The 17,172-nt window shown below is 51.8% G+C and overlaps 1 protein-coding gene across 1 annotated transcript in view; it reads right to left on the reverse strand.

Annotated features, from left to right (window-relative positions):
- The window catches only part of Igsf21 (immunoglobin superfamily member 21), a 219,745-nt gene that overhangs the window by 63,305 nt on the left and 139,268 nt on the right, over positions 1-17,172 (reverse strand). Inside the window, exon 3 of the mRNA XM_028754042.1 lies at positions 11,485-11,606. Within this exon, the coding sequence (XP_028609875.1) occupies positions 11,485-11,606 (122 nt within the window). The remainder of the gene's footprint in view (positions 1-11,484; positions 11,607-17,172) is intronic.

Here is a 17,172-nt window from a genome sequence, read left to right on the forward strand (position 1 = left end):
GCCTCTCCTGCCTCTCCTGCCTCTCCTGCCTCTCCTGCCTCTCCTGCACCTCCTGCATCTTCTGCATCACCAGCATCGCTGATCACTAATAGTGCAGTCGCTGAAATCTGGGCCCCGCAGGGGCGTTTGTCTCTCTTGGTCACTTGCTGACTGGATGACCCTGGACAAATCCCGGAACCTGGATGAGCTTCATTTGTGATCTATGACAGGCAGTAGCAGGACCTATTCTGCTCAGACATTAGAAGGAAATATTCACAAATGTGTGAACGGTGAACAGTGTACGGCACGTTCCCAACATCCTAACACGTCACCATGGCTCTGTTACTCCAGTCTGAGGACTTAGGGACCATCACAGCTCCCAAGCAGGAAGCAAAAAAAGAAGAAAAAAAGGCAGAGATATTAAGTCAGAGCACTCAGAAGTCTTAAGTGGGGCTGGGCTAAAGATCAACGGCTGGATTTGGTCCCGTGTTCCCCCACGAAATACGCAACCATCTCGTGGGGAAGAAAAAGAGGCAGGTACACAGGCACGGCCATGTAGGAAGGAAGAAAAGACCATCAGTTAACTGCGCTCACCTTCCAAAAATACCCACAGTATTTGCACAGCTCACAGGGAAATTGCGGCCATCGGCCTCCCGCGTATAAGCCTCTGGCTTCAGCAGAGGCTGCGGGCAGCAGTGGAGGACCTTGTCTGCTTCCCTCAACTGTACCCTTCATTTGGGACTTGGGTGAGTGGAAACTGAGGCTCAGACATGCTGTGTGGCAGGCTGAGTCTGCTCTGTCACTGGCTCAGGTATCATGTAGATCAGGCTAGCCAGGCCCTCTACCAGGGCTCTCTTATTTGTGTATGACGTAGCTCTCAGTCTCTGGATGGGGAAGTGCTACTTGCTGTCACTCTGGAAGTCTGGCAGAAGGGAACCAGAGGGAACAAGTCATGGTTCACGAGGCATGTGCACTGTTAGGGCCAAAATAAAATATCTTCTGGTAAATCAGAGAGCCCACCGGAGAGCAGCAGCCTCAGAGGAGACCAGCAACCCTCCCCACCCAGCAGTGGTCAGTAGGACAGAATAACAGCTGCCACTGCTGTGGGTGACCATGGAGCCCAGGTGACCATCTCTGCCAAGGTGGTCCTGATCTCAGATTGGAATAGAAGAGCTGGAGTAAATGTCCTGGGGTGATGACAAACCTGACAAGAAGGCCTGCGTGAATGGAGGCTTTGGTGAGGAGACTGTGAGGGGACAGCCAGGGGGGTGGGACAGGCAGGCAGATCTGATAGAGACTGAGCTCTGTGCCCAGCTCGTGTGGGGCCCTTGCAGCACTGCTGTGGGAGTGGGTGCACGACATGATGCCCCTGTAGGAAGTCCCTCTGGATGCCAGGTGGGCATGGAAGGATGCTGCCCACCAGGGACCATGATGCCCCTGGAGAGACCTGCAAAGAAACCCGCAGCCCTTGTCCAGGCATTAGAAAGCCTAGCCTCTGGCCCAAGTCCATCACACTATGTGACCTGAAGCTGATCGCTTAGTTTCTCTGGTCTTCTCTTTCCTTCTGTGAACTGAAGGACGGCCGTGTTCTTCAGCCTTGTACGGTCTCAGTTGAAGGTATCCTTTGCAAACTGAGGCAACGACGCCAGCTTCATTCAAGGTTCACCATCTTCGAGCCCTCTTCTCTATAATGGAGGCCTGGGGTAGGTTTTTTCCTCAACTCCCCCATCCATGACCACCTAGCTACCGACCTGCACGCGTGTCTCTCTGCCCATCCATCCGTATGTCCACATAACTACCCAGCCTTCCAGTCATCAACAGGCCTTCTATCCATCTATCCATCCACTGTTTCATCCATACACCTGTTCGTCCATCAGTCCATGTCGCCGGTCATCCACCAAATTATCCATGCATCCATGCATCCATCTGTCCATCCATCCACTCAACCATGCATGTGTACATACATGCAAACCATCTATCCATCCATCTATCCATCCATCCATCCATCCATCCATCCATCCATCCATCCAGACATACAGACATACATACGTATCATACACACATACAAACCATCCATCCATCCATCTATCCATCCATCCATCCATCCAGACAGACAGACAGACAGACAGACAGACATATCATACACACATACAAATCATCCATCCGTCCATCTATCTAGACATGCATACATACATACAATTACCTATACATCTTAACATATATACACACATGCTCACAACCACCAGTCCATCCATCTTCCTGCCTGTCCATCTGTCCATCTGTGCCAGCCCTCCCAGTTCCATCAGCCTCCTCAACACTCATCGCCACCAACACAATTACCTTCCATGGCAACAGAGCTTCTCTCAGACCTGGGAAATGTTGTTAGACCGCGGTAACATATTAAGGAGGAGGTCTGAATCACCCGGTGCCCCTTCTAATACACGGCAGCACCTGCGTGACAAAGACTTTGTTCTGAGCTGTTTACTAAATTAGGCCTTTCCAGGACAGTCTCAGCCTTCAGGTTTTTTTAATACCGCAATAAAATGGTTATATAATTAGTAGTAAAGCTGGCAGCCTGTTACTGGTGTTTTACTTACAAGTAAAAAGACTGTGTGTATGTGTGTGTGTGTGTGTGTGGTTTTCTGACTGTAGGTAGATAAATTATTTTCGATGTCAGCAATTCTATCCCCCAGGCTGGGCCGTGGAGACACCAGCCTCGGGCGACTGGAGTTTCGAGTTTTGACTCTGCCTACTTGCTGTGTGATCATAGAGAAGCTGCCCTCAGTCTCTGGGCCTTGGCTTCCTATCTGGAGAATGAAAGGGCTGGCCTGGATGGTACTGAAGACTTCTGGAGGGTCTGAGAGTCTGGGAGGGGACAGCGGCTCTAAGTCACAGCTATGTGTCAGTGATTCTAGCGACTTCTCCCTGACCTGTGTGTTCAGTGGGCTGTTTCGTCCCTCCACTCGGGGGTCCACCTCTGTGGTACCCCATATCTAAGCAGCACCTATGAACCCTGAACCCGACCCAGGCCTCACCAGTTCCCAATTCAGGAAAAAGCCTGGCTCCCTGTCTCTCTCTCTGCTGCAGCCATGCCCCAGGAGTCAGATGAGCCTCTCCTCATGTCCCTCAGCTCCAGCCCATCAGGGGTCAGTGTGTCCCCCGGTTCCAATACCCTTCCCATCACCCCCATGGTGACCCTTTACCTTTCAGGGGGATCAAGCTGTAATGAACTTTCTTCAGGGGCTCCTCCCTGCCCTTAGAGCACAATTCAAGATTTCCCATGGCCCAGAATGCTCTGGACAGTTGTCTCCGCTCTGCCTGCTGGTTGAAATCAGCTTGGGCGGGTACAGTCCCTGCCCCACTGGCTTATTTAATGGATCAGAACTCGGAATTTTTCATTTCTTTTTCATTTATCTTTTTGAGACAGACTTTCACTCTAGCTCAGCTTGGCCTTGAACCCTCAACAATCCTCCTGTCTCAGCCTCCTCAGTGTGTCTGTTTGGCTTGAGGACCCGCAGTGCTGCCTTGTCTGGGCAGTGGTTGGTTCTAGAATCTTGGGCCTGGTTCAGAAGCTGCATTTCACCAGAACATTCCATACTGTTCTACAACACCTGGCTGGCCTCTCAGCCTCCCCTGGCTCGTCACTCAGCAGGGACACTGAGTCGTATCCCTCTGGGCTCTCCAGACACACCCACCTGCTCCAGCTGCTATACAGAATGCCTATTCCCTTATGAGGCGTTGTCTGCTTCACTGTGGAGGCCGTAGCTCAGTCAACACTCAGCCACTTCTCTCTCCATTGTTATCAGTACAGAGCTAGAAATGTCCACTCCAGGGAAAGAGCCCCAGTTTCCGTGTTCTCCCGTCTCCCCGTGCTTGCTGTTATCAAGGAAGCTTTTCTTAAATGATGGGTAATGAGGCAGCGGTACATGGGAGGAATCAAGGCCATGTTCCCACCACTCACCCAGAGCCCAGCCTGGTGCTGGCTAGTGGCTCCTGACAACTTGGGGGCTATCCTGCCCCTAGGAGACTCCAGGTTAAAGATGTAACACCATCCAGAGGAGAGATGGGGCTGCCTGTGAGTCTTCATCCATCAGCTCAGGACAGGCTGCCAGGGAGCTAAGTCACTCTGTCCTCAGCTGGAGCCCCATGAAGGGGGCCTGAGGGCCGTATCACACAGCAAAAGCTGGGTTTAATCAGATAGTGCAAACCAAAGACAGGCTGATTGCTGAAGAGCCAGTAGCTACCAGCTCATTAGCCTAACAACCCTTCACTAAACTGCTGTGTAGGGCATTGAGGACCTGGCAACAGCGGTGGGCAGAGGGTGCCTGCCCACCCTTAGGAATCTATATTTGGACGTGGGGGTGGGTAGCTCAAGCGAGCCTCCTACTTGTAATACCCCAGTGCTTCGCCAGAGGGTAGCAGACAGCTTTGTAGTGGGTTCTGCCCACCCTGTCCTCTCTATCCATGAATTGGTCATGGTTTGTAAACTCAGTGGTCTCCCTGGAGAAAGTGGGTGGTCGAGGCTTCGAGGTTTCATAATAGCAACTTGGGTTCAGCAGGCACCACCCCCTTTTCCTGCTGCAGAATGCCTCTACTCTCCCAAGATATGATGAAGAAGTATCCTGGTCCTACTGCTAACCATGGAAACAGGCAGGGGCTCTATAGCCAGAGAGATATTGGGGCCGTGGAGAGGCTTCGAGCATGCACATGTGTGTGAGTGTGAGTGTGGGTGCTCAGGATAAAGAACAAACACTCCGGCCAGCATTGAGGGTTCCAAGAGGAGGCAAGATAAAGAAAGATATTTGGAAAAGCCAAAGAAGGCCAATGTCAGGGAAGGGATGGTGAGCGTCCACTTTGGGGGATGGGTGGAGTGTGGGAGGAAAGGAGATTGTATTAAACTTTTTGGGGTGCGGAGGAGCGGCCTGAACTCTGCAGACAGGCAGCGTCCTACAGGGCTGCTCATGATCCATTAGCAGAGAGGCCAGGAGGTGGGAGCGATCGGCTTGGGAAGCTGAAGGAAACGCAGCGGGCTTCCGGCCCTGAAGGATGGATTGTGCCTGAAGGATGGAGGAGCAGGAAGGCTGCTGTACCACGTGGGTATCTGAGCAGGGCCTGGAGCACTAGGGGTAAAAAGGCAGGGAGGGCAGGTGCTTCCTGAGAGGGAGGGACACATTGAAGAAGACACAGGTCAAAACCATGGGCAGGAACAGGAGAGAAGGCAGCAAGGTCGGAGGGGGATGGGGCCCAGGAGAGGATAGGTCCATGGGGACCTAGGCAGCACAGTCAAGGGCTCTTAGAAGAAGGATTTCTCTTGCAGGTCAGGGGCTGCAGATACAGAGTCCCTCTCCCAGTCCTGGGCTTGTGTTTGGTTTGCCTTCCTTGACCAGAGCACTCAGCAGCTTTGTGTAGTGTGTGTGTGTGTGTGTGTGTGTGTGTGCGCGCGCGCACGCGCTTGACTGCAGATGCCCAAGGAGTCCAGAAGAGGACATTAGATCCCCCGTAGCTAGAGTTACAGGTGGTTGTGAGCTGCCTGATTCAGATGCTGGAAACCAAATCTGCTCCTTTAGAAGAGCAGGCAGTGTTCTTAGCCTCCGAGCCATGTCTCCAGCCCACGTCCACGGATCTTCGGACACGAGGCTACACACAGGAGCAGGTGGGTGGTGTGTGGCGGTGGGCTCTTTAAGTCTCCGCTGCCAGCATCACTTTAAAGCCCGACTTCCTGGTTCCCTGGCTTAATCAAATTCGGCTCTGGCAGGTTTCTGGAATTCACATTTTCCAAGCAACTTCCAAGCAGACCATGTGCCCGCCCTAGGTGGTGGCCAGCTTTGGCTCAGGGAATGCAAAAGGGCAATTCCCTGAAAGCTCCCCTAGTGGCCAGAAGAAGAACTGCAGCTCCCTTCTAAAAGACTCGATTTTTGTGAGTTGTAGCAAGGGCTCCAACTACGGTTGAAGGCTTGGGTTTGTAGAGAGACTGGAGGCTGGGGCTTTCCTGTTTATGATTAAAATAGACATCGACTGTTATGACTGACATACTTGAAGGGACCCAAGGTTGTTCTTACTACGTCATTCCTATCCAGATTTCTCAACGATCTGGGTTGGAACGGAGGCACCAGGTCATGGTGGGTCCATAACTGGGTGTGCAGGATACTGGGTGGTCATCTCCAGAAAGGCTGAACCTGAGTTTGTCCTGTTGCCCAGCGAGCGCTACACACAGTAGGTGCTTAATGTGTGCTTACAGAGAGTCTCATGGGCAAGCAGTTCCCATTTCATATATTTTGGGGAAAACAGATGCATGACTTACAGTAGAAACCAGAGGACTAAGGGACCAAGAATTCAGGCTTCCAAATTATCAAGGCTGGGATGGCATTTCCTTTGTACCCACAGCGCGACAAGCATGCGAGCTGCGCAGTAATGTATGTCATCAGGGAAAGACACACAAGCTCTCAAAGGGCCATGGATGCCTGGCTCTTTGGACTGAACCGTTAATGTGTCTATTTAAAACCCAGAAGTGTGTTTTCATTAGAGCTGATTCCAAAGGGCTTCTGTAAGAACCATTGTCTGCTTACTCAGAGTGGCCTTGTCCATCTCCGGGCACCTTCCCACCGCCACTGAACATACTGTCTGTCCCTCCACTTAGAGCTCCTACCTCTCCCCTACCCCGCCCCGCCAGCCATACCTGCTTTGTCTCAAAGCCACTTTTGATTTCAGATCCACTTTTAAGGCCACTGTGGCCACCATCTCCTCAGCCCCATCAGCTGAGTCACCTTGGCGTGTGTCTGAGCAACTCCTCAGATGCCTCTGGCGTCATTTCTGCAATGGTTAGCTCCACTCTCCCTCTTTCCAGACCCCACTATACCTTGTCCCTCTCTAAATGTCAAACAGATTCTCGGGTGCTGAAGTGGGGTGGATGGTGACCCCTGGGGGGACCTTACTGCCCGGTGAAAGCATGGGAAGGAACAGAGACTCCATGGTGTCCAATTTCTTTTGTATATGGTGACTCTGCCTCTTTGACGAATGTACTCCAGCCCTAAAACATGTCAGAGCCATGGGGACAGTCACTTCCTTCAGTGTCTACCTGCCAATGCCCCACCCCACCCCGCTTTTTGCTATCGTGTCTTGGGAGGGTCAGGCTGTATGCTCAGCTGTGCTCAAAGTCAGTCTGTCTCTGCGTGAGAGGACATGGGCTCGCAAGGGTTTGTGGGACTCGGATATCAGGCCCCAGACTCCTCTGGGGATAGCTTTCTTCTTTGTACTTAGTAACCAGTGTGAACTTTCAAATGGGGGTCATGGTGGGCCACAGCCCTCGGTGACTTCTGGGGCGCTGAGGGTAAATTGCTACTTTGTTGTTTCTTGTAACCTGGCCATCCTCGGCCCCAGGCAACCCTTCTCACCTCAGGGCCTTTGTGCTTGCTCTGCAAGCTTCTTGGAGTGACCTCTGCTTCCCTGCCCCACCCCCGGTGCATGACTGTTTGCACTCTAGTTCTCTGCTTGGGTGTCTTCTGTGACATATGGGTCCCTACTCCCTGAGACCTGCCCTTGATCAGGAGTGCCCGTATTTGCATGACCCTTGTTTACATGGCCTTGATTTGCATGGCAGAGATTCCACACTGGAAATTGCTTGGATAACGGCCCGGTCAAACCTGAGCACTGGCCAGTTCTGGCCTGTCCTCCTTGCCATGGAGTGACAGGACACTGCACATGTGAAAGTCACCCTAAACACGAAAATACTTCTTCCAGGTGCTGGTGGGATGGCTCAGGGGAGAAGGCGACAACTGCCTAAGAGTAAAGTCTAGAATCTATCCCCAGAGCCAAATTATTGGCTTGCGGTAGGCTTGCGGTTCAGGTGAGAAAGTGTGTTTCAGTGTATAACATAAGTGATTGAGGAAGCACCAGTCTGCATACATGTGTGTCCCCATACAAGTGACACACATGCATACACACAGACACACAGACACACACACAGCTCTTTACAGCCCCTGCTTTACCCTGTAGGTAGTACTCTAGTTAAGGTCCTGCCCACTCCCTACTCCAGTCTAAGGAGTGAATCCTCCCTTCCCCACTACCCAGAGTCCCTCACACACTGAATGCGCGAAACCCCGGAGGTCCAGCGCCGAGCCCAAGGTTGCATTACAAGGACTCACACCTGCGCCCGCGGGAGGCAGGCACCCTGTCATCTACCAGCTTCTGCCGATCACAGTCCCACCAGCTGGGAAGAAGCACGGGGAGTCCCTGGGGCTCCTAGAGGCTCCCCAGGAAATTGTTCTCTGCCGGTTCCTGGTAATATTCCCAGCCTCATTCTCACCGCACTTTCCCAGCTGAAGAGGAAGCAGCTCACACAGCTGTGGAGCTGGGACTCTGGGCTGAGATGCATTAATTTGTAAATATCTTCATTTATATGTAAATGTGGGGCCCGGAGCCCCGCCCCCCGCTGGCCCTAATGGGGCCCTGCAGCCTGCAGCCCCTCCTTCCCTGGCTGGGCACCGGAAGACGTTCCCAACGCGGCTAGATTTCACGGGTCTCTTTTTTTACTGTCCCCCCCCTCTTGTGTCCCCTACATACAGTGGCTCTGATCCCTGGGGTGCCCTCTGCTCAGGATACCCTGGGGTCTCAGAGTGCAGGAAGAAGGATGCAGAAACCCAGCATGAACATGGGGGACAAAAAGAGCCTGGGCCATGAATCTTAGGACCGGACTTAAGTCCATGCTGCTGTGTGACTTTGGACAAGTCCTATACCCTCTCTGGGCCTTATTTCCATTAACTGTAAAACAAAGATGATGCCATGGTATAGGTGTAGGAAGAGGTGGTTTGGAGTTTGATCAAGTTCATGTGTTTCCAATGGGAGACCCTTAGATGGGTCATCACTTGGCCTTAGTGAACATTGACCCCTTCTGTAAAATAAAATGCAGGGGAAAAAAATAATGTTACTTTTCCAAGTTCAAGAGGTTAACGGTGAAGGAGAGCAGGAGAAGAGAAAGTGTGTACATAGGGGCTTTAGGGGTGGTCTGGTGCAAAGTGGGGTTTGCCTTGTGGTGGGGAGAGAGGTTTGCTTGAAGCTTAGAGGTGAACACACACCGCTCAAAACTGTGTTTAGAGACCAGGAAAGTCTGACCCCGAGCCATCTGCCCACCATGTCGGGGAGCCAGCATTTGACTTGGAGAAAATGAGCAACAATTTCTACCACATTCTAGAATTACAGGAAGATTACTCTAGTCAGCCTGTTTTCTGGGGGCTGGGGGGACTCGGTCAAAGTCACTGGGTAGGAAAAGGCTGTGCTGGGATTTGAAGCCAGGTCTTCAGGTACCTGCTGGCCTTCTCAAAGCATGGCTGGGAGGGGTGTGTGTGGGGGGGGGGTGTGTGGTTTCCTTCTGGTCTGAGGAATCAAAGCAGGGGAGGCCTCTGGAGGCCACACCCATAACTAGGAGCAGACTGCAAACGAGGGGATCTGTTGCTGCTGGGTGCTGGGTGCTGGGTGCTGGGTTACCAGTAGAGGTTGGATTTCAGGAAACCTGGATAGAAGCCAGGAAGTCTCCCGCCTAAGGACTCTCTGCAGCTCCCAGGACGTTGCTTATTTTCCTCTCCAAAAGGCTTTTTATCTCCGCTCTCATCTTGATGGCAACTGATTTATCCTCGGCGCGTGTTTCTTTTCAGAAAAAGGGGGGAAACAGAGAGGCGCCTGCCTGCTTCCCACTTGCCCTGGGCACCCCCCACTGTCTCAGGTGCTCAGGGAAAGAACAGCTGGGTCTGAGGTCCTAGCTCAGAGCCTGGAGAGAAGCCATCAGGGCTCCCGGCCACCTTCTGGTGGTAGGAAGCTCTCTGAAGGTAGGAGGTCCTAGCCAGGTCTCACTGCAGAGCCAGCAGCACACTTTGAAAAACAAAAATTCTTCTGTCCCACTCTGAGATTTTATTCTCATGCAAACCAGCACCCCCAACCACAAAGGAGCATCTCCAGGACTTTCTAGTCTATTCATTCTGCAAATTCGGCCATACATTGACTTGTGACCAGGCCTAGGTGGACAACAAGCTTAGAGGTGGGGGTAGGTGAACATCCCAGTTAAGGGGTGGAGCTCTGTGCACCCCAGGACTCAGCGTCTAAAGACCACATGACCTCAGACACTCACTGAAATGTCCCAGCTGCACTACCAACCAAGTGGAACCCTGCAAGGTGTCACACAGGCTGTGTCTCTTGTTGTTCCCAGTATAGGTTCTGTTGTAATACTGCCTTCTGAGAGCATCAGGCAAAGCATCTACCATGCAGTATGAAAGAGTACTCTGTGTGTGTGTGTATGGTGTATGTATGTGTGTATATGTGTTATTTGTGTATATGTGTATGTATGTGTTGTGTGTGTATGTATACACATGTGTTGTATGTGTATCTGTGTATATATTGTGTATGCGTGTATGTGTATATGTATATTTGTGTTGTGTGTGGTATATGTGTGTATATGTGTATGTATGTATTGTGTGTGTATGTATGTATATATTATATATGTATGTATTACATATGTGTGTATATGTGTGTATGTATGTATGTGTGTGTGTTCATACCTAGCATCACTAAGAAGCTCCTTCACAGAGGTCGTAAGATTCCCCTTGCTGGAGGAGGGTGCGGACTGAGGGAGCCTCGGCCATCCAGCCCAGGGAGATCTGTTCTGCAAACACGCTGGTCATGCCTGAGTGGGGTTCTGAAGGCTGAAGAGGAGCTTACCAGGTGACACAAGGCGGGAAAGGCCTCTGGGAGGAGAGACTACCATGTGTAAGGGGTCAGAGGAGTAAAATACAGCAGAAGTCTTGGGGAATGTGTAGAGTTGTGGACACCCACATCTGTAGAGTATGTGGGGCCCTGGCCTGAGGCTGAACTACCTTGGTTGTCAGCCTTAGCTCACCCTGCTCTGTCCTGAGCTGAGAGTCCAGGTGATCCTGCACTTGGGACCTTTGTGACCTTAGAGAGCTTGGAAGTCAATAAAACATGTTTCCAGGGTGAACAGAGCTACTTCATCTCTCAGGCCTGTCATTCTAGGCTGTGTGGCTTTCAGGTTCAGCTCTGCCCCTCTCTGCACCTCAGCTTCTCACAGGTGGGATTCAGGAAGCCTACCTTGCAGAGTTATAGGAGGAGCCATGGCCTCACCCCTTGCCTCTTCCCTCCAGGGCTGGGCTCCACTTCTACAGAGAGCCCCCGGCTCCCGGAGGCAGGTGCATCTCTCAGAGCGGTTGTTCTCCACCTTCCCAAGGCTGCAGCCCTTTAACCCAGTTCCTCATGCTGTGGTGACCCCCCGCCATAAAACGACTTACTTTGTTGCTCCTTCATAACTGTAATTCAGCTACAGTTATGAATTATAATATGTCTGCTATGCAGGATGTCTTACGTGTGAACTCTGTGGAAGGGTCGTGACCCACCCTTGGGAACCACTGTTTAAGAGTATCCAGGGGCTAGAAAAGCACACCCCCCCCAGGCCCGGGCCCTCCCTCTTCCCTCTCACATGCCTGCTGCCAGCTCAGACGGCCTCACCTCACAGTGGACTGGTACACAAGGTCCTCCCTCTTGCGGTAATTCTCCATGTGCGAGTAGTTGGTGGAGAACATGGCGTCAAACGTGAAGATCTTCTGCTTGATGGTGCCGCCATCTGTCACCTGCCAAAGAGCAGAGGGGCCACAGGTGAGTGCCCAGTCTGCCCTGGCCCGTCCCTCCCTACCCTCTTTTGCTGAAGATGCCTCTGATACTCGATGTCTGCCCCTCCTTTACATCCAGGAGACTGCCTGGCTGATCACCTTTGCAAGGCCGCCCTGGTCTTTGAATCTAAGCACCAGCTGACAGCTTAGGAATCTGATAGAGAGCCCTAGGGCGGGTGAGATGGCTCAGCAGGTGAAGGAGCTTGCAGCCAAAGCCTGACAAGTTGAGTTTGATTCCTGGGTCATACATGGTAGAAGAAGAGAACTGACTCCTGCAACTTGTCATCTGACCTACCTCCACGGGCACTGTGGCATGTACATATGTGTGCCCGAGCACACACAGACACACACAAATATAAACAAACAAACAAATAAGTAGAAAGAATGACAGCTGCTGGCCCCGGAGGCCAAGTTCATGACCATGTCATAGAGGAGACAAAGATCACCCACCACTGAGCCTTCCTGCCTTGCTCCTTCCTCTCCGGCCTCTTGTCAAAGCCCTGTGCACTGTGGAACCCTGGATGTAGAGCCCTGGGTCAACAGCTTTCACAAGCTCAAGAGGACTGCCAGCCTGTGAGTGGCCCTGGCTCCCTCCCCTCCAGTGCTAGCCACCAGAGCATCCGAACATCAAACATCCACTTCCGCTTCTGAGAAACATGGGACTTTCAATTCTGCAAACCCTGGGAGGAAAGGCCCTCCGAGGTTCTGCAGATATGAGGGGACAGAGCTAGTAGCCTCTCCCCACTGGGTCTTTCCACGCACCAGGAGATCCTACCATCATGACGGCACTGCCTTGCAGACATGGCTAGCAGGGCCTGGGAAATTGTGGGTAGGACCAGAATGGGCTGTGAAGAGTGAGCTGTGGAATTATGGGTAGGACCAGAATGGGCTGTGTAGAGTGAGCTGTGGAATTATGGGTAGGATCAGAATGGGCTGTGTAGAGTGAGCCTGGTCCCAAGTCTTAGTCAGTAGAGAGAAGGAAGGAGAGGGAGCAGGCTAGCTAGTAAGAGGGTGAGGGTGAGGGTGGAGGGTGGGGGGGGCTATCAGTGTGCAAATAACGCAGGGAAAGACAACTAAGCTCTGCTAAACCATTTCTGCTTTTTAGTATAATAATAATAATAATAACTGTGTAATGTTATTATATATGATATATATTTAATATATTGTTTAATATGTTTAATATATTATTATGCATATATAATAACTATTATAATATTATATAATTGTATCATATAGTTATTATTATTGGTGTTATTGTTATTGTCACATATGTGCACACAGTGTGTGAGGGTGACTGTGGAAGTCAGAGGACAGCTTTATGAGTCACTTCTCTCTTCCTTCCCTGTGGGTTCCCAGGATCAGACTCAGGTGGGCAAGCTTGAACAACAAGCGCTTTTAATGGCTGAGCCATCTCACAGGCCCAAGACGTACTGATCAGTTAGGTCCAGAATGGCACAGGAACCCAGAGGAGAGGGAAGCCTACTTTCTGAGGGCAGGGAGCTCCCACCAGGGCAATACCTAAGCTGCTTCTGCAGGAGGTGCAGTTTTCAGCTCAGTAGCACAATGGCTGTCCAGGCAGAGAGGTACTGAGAGTCAAGGCCAAAAGCAGGAGCGATCAGCTCAGCTGCCTCTGTGAAATGGACTCTGTTTTAGGAGTGCCTGGAGCAAGAGGGTGGACCCAAGGACAAAGCAGTGCCCTTCCCCCACAGGCATCTGCCACCCAGGGTCAGATTGGGTTCTGCTTATAACCCCCCCTGATCTTCTGAAGCAAGTCCAGTAGGGTAGCCAGACCCAGGGATGGGCAGAAGGGGTCTGTCAGCTCGGGGCACTGGCTTTTGTTTTTCGGTAGCCACACCCTTGGGACAGAAGGAGGCCACAAGGTCTCCATTCCACCCGAGTGCGTGGAGGCTGCTGGGCTGGGGGGGCCTCAGGAGGTAGCAGCAACATCAGTACTGGGACACAGGCTGAACACAGGGTCCTGCTGCTCACAGCTGTTGAAGAGCCAGACCCAAGTGTTGGGGGGGGGGCACCCCAGCAGTGGCCGCCCGACGCGCACGCCTGGTCTCCACTGCCTCCCGCTAATGAAAGCGTTACTCCACAAAGCAGCAAGGTATGAGTTGTCACTGTTTCAATTATTTATCTGTTTACTCGGCTGCAGTTTTCCGCTTGTCTCAGCAACTCTATTATAGACCGCGAGCTTGCAGCCTCTCGCCGCTCAGCTGGGCTCCGCGCTAACAGCCTGCGACGGGCGGCCTCATGCCTGGGCCTGGAGAAGTGGAATTAACTCCCTGCGGCTCCTCGGGTGAAAGCCGGAAGCCGGAGAGGGGTGCTACCAGGAGGGAGGTCAGGGATGGGGAGACGCTGAGAGTCTGACTTCCCCAGACAGCTGTCCCCCGACTGGGAGGACTGGCCTCTCGGAGCTCATCTGCGCCCAGGCTGACTTAGACTACATCTGGGCGGTTTAGAAAACAGGTTTGGTGTAACCCAGCCAGCTTCTACGGGGCACCAACCGTGTGTCCTGCATTGGCCACATCTGATACCTGTCCCATAGACTAGAATAACTAAGAATACGGAGACCTCTGTGAGTGTCAGCACTTGCCCAGGATGATTCTGAGGCTAACCCAGCGCAGGCCCTGCAGTGGACCGAGGCCACGTGATGCAGGGTCTGGGGGTGGGTGGGAGGGGCTGAGCTGAGCGGCTTGGCCAATTGCAAATCAGAACAAATTTACAATCACAGCCCCGGTCCCTTCTTCCCAACCCTTCCAGGATGCTTTGGCCCCTCACACACACCAAAGTACTTTTTCAACCAGGACCCTCAACTGGGAGACAGGTTTGCTTATATATTTTATTATTTTGTGAGTATGAGTGTTTTGCCTGTCTGTATGTCTGTGGATCATGCACATGCCCGTGAAGGCCAGAAGAGGGCATCAGATCCCTCTGGAACTGGAGTTATGGATGGTTGTCAGCCGGCATGTGGGTGCTCAGAACAAAATCCAGGTCTTCTGCAAGAACAGCAAGTGATCTTAATTTCTGAGCTACCTTTCCAGTCCCGGGGAGGCAATTCTGACCTGCTTCTCTACCAGGTGACACGGCATATTCTGAACATATGAGGTTTGTCACCATGAGGGTCCTGGACTATAAATAAATGTCCCTTTTGATGAAGAGGGCCCGCTCAAAGTATTCCTCCACACAGTGTCGCTCACTGGGGATAAGGAAGCTTAGTCCCCAGAGAATAGAAAAAAGCTGAGTGTTTGAAAACCCAGCAGTGAGGAGGCAGAGATGGGGAAGGTGTGGGGGTGTGGGGGATGGGGCACCTCTCTGGTCAATGAGTCTGGCCTAAGCAGGGAGTACCAGTTTAAAAACAAAGATAGACAACACTTGAGGAATGATACAAAGTTGGCCTTTGTGTCACACACACACACATATGCACACACACACACACACACACACATGCACACACACCTATACCTGCATACGTGAACATGTACATATACAAATGGACCTATATAGAAGTGCATGCACCTGCACACATACATGAACATGCATGTACACATAAACATGTACATGCACACAGGTACACATGTACCTGTGTACACGTGTATGCATGTCAAGGTTAGGAGGCTTTTCACCTCTCATCTGTGTGCCGTGCCCCCACTCCCGTGCCCTGGGAAGATAGCTCAATGATAACAACCCACTTTGCAACTGAAGACACAGCTGAGAACCTACACTGGGGCCTGGCGCTCCCTGCCTATCCTGCCAGGCTGCCAAGGTTGCCTAACTGCCTCTTGGCCTCATCTTGAATGACAGCTGGAGCAGGAGAGTGGCAGTAGGCTTCCCAGCGTCCTCCTGGATGGTACTGCCTTCAGGTACAGCGCTTTTTTTTTTTAAAGATTTATTTATTTATTTATTTATTTATTTATTTATTTATTTAACGTGAGTACACTGTAGCTGTCTTCAGACACACCAGAAGAGGGCATCGGATCCCATTACAGATGGTTGTGAGCCACCATGTGGTTGCTGGGAATTGAACTCAGGACCAAGAGCAGTCAGTGCTCTTAACCGCTGAGCCATCTCTCCAGCCCCAGGTACAGCTTTTTATCTCCTTCTAAAACCCGAAGCCCTCGTCGCCCCAGTCTCAAATTTCACTCCATTTTCTTTTTATTACGCAACGAAGGAAAAAAAATCTGTCAGTAAAACTGTCTCCTCAAATTTATTTGCCGGGACTGAGGATTTTATGACTAGGAAAATACACTGGCCCCCCACACATTCACACACCCCCACACCCCAGACGAAGCAAGGAGAAATTACCTGAACTGTAAATCCCTGCTGCAGGCCGAGGCGTGACGCAGGAGGGCCTCAAGGACGAGCCTGCTTTTCTTCCGTTTTATTTACTTTTTTTTTTTTCTGTTTTCTGAGGCACTCTCTAGTAGCAGTAAAACTCACTATGGCAGTCCAGCCTGGCCTCCACATGTGGGTGTGAGTCATGCCTGTGCCTCCTGAGCCACTGGGATTCCAGGCACTTGCTGTCACCCCTGGGTCTTAGTCACAGCTTTCCCTCTGGGGCAGCAGGCAAACTAGTCACCTTTTATCTTGACCGTTTGCTGGTGGAAAGGGACCAGTTGTTTGGACGCTGCACAGGGATACTAGCATGCTCCCATCAGTCAGAGGTCCTGAGATGAGGCTGCGCCATAAGGGTAGGCAAGGCTTGGTGAATGACAAGGTCACAGTTTCAGTCCTCAGGCAAGAGGGGACTGTGGCACACCCACAGCCCTTTGTGTCCCATTCAGGATCTAGTGAGGGCGGAGCTGAGTCCACAGCCTCCACAGAGAGGTGAACGGAGAGAGCAAATCTGCAGTGACAGGCGTTTGCCCAAGACCTACCCATGATGCTTCTCAAAGGGCAGAGAGTTCCTTGGGAGGGAAGGTAAGCTGAAAAATCTTGAAAGTGTGCAGGTTCAGCTAGACTGTACTGAGAATCATCCGAAGGCAAGAGAGGCAAACCTCCATGTGTGCGGGTCATAGTCAGACGTTCCCATGGGCTTACCTAAGGGGAAGGGCCATCGTACATGTGGGTGGTACCAGTCCATACCTAGGTCTCGCTCTTCCTCCGTCCCCCTCCCTCTCCTCTCTCTCTCTATCTCTCATTGCCATGAGCCGAGGGACTTTGTTCAGTCCTTATGCTCTCCCCACCACAACCTCCAAAACCATAAGCTAAATGAACCTTTCCTTCACTGAAACTGAAGCTTCCTCAGGCATTTTGTCACAGTGATAGACTGATTGCCACAGCTGGGTCTGTGGGGACGGCTTAGACCCAAGCTGGTTCTTCCTGTCTAGGAGGACAATTGGGTGTGAAGCAAGCCTGAGCCCCTCCCAGCTCTGTCACATATGTGACATCATCATTAGCCCTGAGCTCTTGAACAGCAGGTTTACCTCTCAGATCTCATTTTCCACCTGGGATGGGGACACCCCATCTTACAATTTCATCCTTGGGAAGACCTACGGGGGTGTGGCTTGCAGGGCACCTTGCT

This window comes from Grammomys surdaster, unplaced genomic scaffold (genome assembly GCF_004785775.1).
Source record: "Grammomys surdaster isolate TR1022 unplaced genomic scaffold, NIH_TR_1.0 125977, whole genome shotgun sequence".
Taxonomy (NCBI): domain Eukaryota; kingdom Metazoa; phylum Chordata; class Mammalia; order Rodentia; family Muridae; genus Grammomys; species Grammomys surdaster.